The following is a 3,261-nucleotide window of genomic DNA, read 5'->3' as shown; positions in this document are numbered from 1 at the left end:
CCGCACCAGTGCCCAGTACCCCCCAGTTCCCACCCCAGAGGCGGCTGCCACAGGTGCACCCCAGAGGTGGCTGCATGCGGGGCCGAGGGCTCTATGTGCACAGCCACCCCAGGCATCGCAAGTCCCAGGTTGCAGGCCCCTCGGCGTACCCAGCGCGGAGCTTGCTGGCTCCCAAAGCCCCTCGGCTAGTCTGCGAGCCCAGGGAGGGGCCTGGGGGGCTGGGGCGATGCCTGGGGCTGCGTCATGTTGCTCAGTGCTTGGACACAGGGTTTGTCTGGGGCCGACCCTGCGTCGGGCAGGGGTCCCCGCAGCTCCCTGCCAGCCCTGTGGCTTCGGGATCCTCTGCGCCACGGTGCAGGGGGCTCTCACCATGTCCCCGCAGTGACGTGACCTTCCTCGTGGGCCGGGAGAGGCGCGAGGTGTTCGCCCACCGCTGCATCCTCGCCTGCCGCTGCCCCGGGCTCCGGGGGCTCCTGGACAGCCCCCCATCGGCCCCCATTGCCCTCAGCAGCGCCCAGCCCGAAGCCTTCCTGGCCGTGCTTGAGTTCCTGTACACCAACCGTGTGCACCTCACCAGCGTCACCGTGAGTGCCGCGGCGCCGGGCACGGGGCACAATCCAGCCTGTTTGCCGGGGAGGGGGATAATAACCTACTGCTGCTGCCAGCCAGCTGGCAGGACCCCCATGCCTGGCTCTAGCACCTTGGGATGGGGGGGCTCGGCTATGCAGATGGCCCGGGCAGGGGCAGCCCTGGGCGCCCGGCTCTGGGCAGACGGGGCTTTTCCGGGAAAGCCCCTGGGGAGCTGCGGGAGTCTCCAGGACGGGGCTGCGGTGGGCGGGGGGCAGCGGTGCCCTTCCTGTGGTGCGGAGGGGGTTGCACTCTCACCGCCTGGGGCAGGGAGCCCGGGATGGCTCCGGGAGCTGGAGGTTGCAGGCACAGGCCCTTGCATGGGGGTCACGGGGTGTCTCTGCCCGCAGGCCCTGGAGGTGCTGGCCTCGTCCGTGGAGTACGGGCTGGACGACCTGCGGCAGGTAACGGGGCCACGGGGGCTGGCACGGCCTGCCAAGTGCAAAGCACGATGGGACACTGGGGGAGGGTTAGGGTTAGGGTTAGGCTGTCTCCATCTGGAAGGGGGGATACCGCCACGCCTGGCTGCCAGCCCCAGCTCCCCTCCGAGCCCCCATTGCCCTGCCTCAGTTTCCCCTCTCACACCGCTGACCCGCTCTAGCACTGCCTGGGGGATGCAGGGCTGCGGGGAGCTCAGCGCCGGCTCCCGGAGCCGTGGGCCGGCTGCCAGGACACCTGGGTCCCACGCGCGGCTCGACTCTGAGTCATGCCGACGTGGCCCAGTCACTTCCTGACGCGCGCCCAGCACATGGGGAGCCTCCTTGGGTGGGGGTAGGCATCACGCGGGGGGGGCCCATGTGGACGTGGGGACACAGGGCTCAGTCCCAGAGGCAGCCTCAGTTTCCCTACCAAGGCTATGGTGACACCAGGGCCCTGCGCCCACCTGGAAAGGGGATCTCCCTTCCTGGGCAGCAGTATGGGGCCCAGGCCACGTGGCAAGTGCCCAAGGCAGTGACGCTAGCTGCCGGTGCCCCCCCTCCCAACCCGCAGCCCCCCCCTGCGGTGACATGTGTGTGGGCTTCCCTAGCAACAGTCACCGGGGCCATGTGACTGCGGGGGTGAGACCTGGTGTCAGGGGAACCCCACCCCAGTGCCAGATGCGTCACCCGCAGCTATTCTGGGCCTGGCGCGGGGCCCGGGGAGGTGGGTGTTTCCCGCCTGGGCTCCCCCTGGCCTGTGCTGTAACCCTTTCAGTGCCAGGGCATCCCCGTGCCCCCCCATCCTTGCCTGGCGGGGGGGGGGAAGGTGCCTGCCGGCTGCAACCCCCAGCGTGGCCCATGTGTGCCCGCAGCTGTGCGTGGAGTTTGTGATGGGCACGCTCAGCGTGGAGACGGCCTGCGAGGCCCTGCAGGTGAGTGCCCCCGGCCCCCCCCAGCCGGGCACAGGCTGCCAGGGGTCCCCAGCTGCCGGCCTGTGGGGAGGGAGGGGTCTTGATCCCACCAGCTTCCCACAGCAGGGCTTTGGGGGGGGCTGCGGGTCGGGAGTGAAGGGCACCGGCAGGGCTGGGGGGGCTGCAGCCCCCACTTCCACTGTACTGTGCCCCCCCCGGCAGGCGGGGGTGACCTGCGGGCAGGCGGATCTGCAGCAGCGCTGCTTGGCCTTCATCGAGGACAACACCCAGGTAGGCGCTGGGGCTGCTCCGCGGGGCACGCCGAGGGGGCTGCGGCAGGTGAGGCCGGGGCTGCTCTCAGCGTGGCTGGGGCCCGGGCCCATGGCACCCTGACGTGGCGGTGGGCGCCGCAGGCCGTGGTGGGCACGCGAGGCTTCCATGAGCTGTCGGAGGCGGCGCTGGTCCCGGTGCTCCGCAGCGACCGTCTGACCATCGATGAGACCGACCTCATCGCCGCCGTGAGGGGCTGGGCCCGCGTCAGCGCCGTGAGTGCGGGGCGACCTCGGGGGCCAGGCTCACGCCTACAGGATTGACCTGGGGGGGCCGGTGCCCCGCAGCACCACCCTGCGCCAAGCCGCTCGGCCTGCACTCCCCGCCCAGAGCTGGGGAGGACCCCCCTGCTCTGACCCCCCGCGTCCCACTGTGCTTCCGTTGCTGGGGAGGACTCAGCCCCCCGGCTCTGAGCCCCCGGCCCTTGCTCCCAGCAGGCGGTGTTCGGGTGCCCCGTGGCAGCCGTGGCGGATGGGCCGACCCGGGAGCTGCGCCTGCCCCTGCTGGCCCCTGGCGAGCTGGCCGCGCTGGAGAGCCAGAACCAGCGGGACCCTCTGCTGCCGGTGAGACCCCTGCCCCATCCGTCCCCGTGTCCAGCTACGCTTCCCGGGCAGGCGCCATCCCTCTGTGCCCATCACTGTGGCCTCAGGCCTGGCTCCCCCGGGGGGTGCCCTGATGCCCTCCTGAGCCATGCTGGGGGCCAGGGGAGGCACATGGGGGGGCTCCCCTGAGCTCGTGGGCCCCGGGCACCCCCCCATGGCTAAGCCCCATCCTTTGCCCGGCAGATGGAGAGCGTGGCTGAGGCTTGGCGCTGCCATGCGCTGCAGGGCAATGGGGGGGCCCCGGCACAGCTGTGCCGTCCCCGCCGCGGCACACGGCCCCGCGAGCACCACCCCCGCCTCGGCCTGCAGTCCCGGTGACCCGGGCGTGGAGCCTGCAGCCAGGGACCCCCTGGTTCAGCCCCACGGGCCAGC

General features: G+C 71.8%; 1 protein-coding gene across 4 annotated transcripts in view; it reads left to right on the top strand.

Annotated features, from left to right (window-relative positions):
* The window catches only part of BTBD19 (BTB domain containing 19), a 3,564-nt gene extending 303 nt beyond the window's left edge, over positions 1-3,261 (top strand). The window contains exons 2-8 of one of the 4 annotated variants that reach the window (XM_019501410.1): positions 383-584; positions 978-1,031; positions 1,919-1,978; positions 2,180-2,248; positions 2,371-2,502; positions 2,725-2,850; positions 3,073-3,261. In XM_019501410.1, coding sequence (XP_019356955.1) covers positions 383-584; positions 978-1,031; positions 1,919-1,978; positions 2,180-2,248; positions 2,371-2,502; positions 2,725-2,850; positions 3,073-3,207 — 778 coding nt within the window. In that variant the 3' untranslated portion in view covers positions 3,208-3,261. Of the gene's footprint in view, positions 1-382; positions 585-977; positions 1,032-1,918; positions 1,979-2,179; positions 2,249-2,370; positions 2,503-2,721 lie in introns of all 4 variants that reach the window. The other 3 variants (XM_019501409.1, XM_019501408.1, XM_019501407.1) reach the window with 3 other exon arrangements.

The sequence above is a fragment of the Gavialis gangeticus genome, unplaced genomic scaffold (assembly GCF_001723915.1).
Source record: "Gavialis gangeticus isolate Ggan-Ray unplaced genomic scaffold, GavGan_comp1, whole genome shotgun sequence".
Taxonomy (NCBI): domain Eukaryota; kingdom Metazoa; phylum Chordata; order Crocodylia; family Gavialidae; genus Gavialis; species Gavialis gangeticus.
This window is presented reverse-complemented; position numbering and strand designations above follow the sequence as displayed.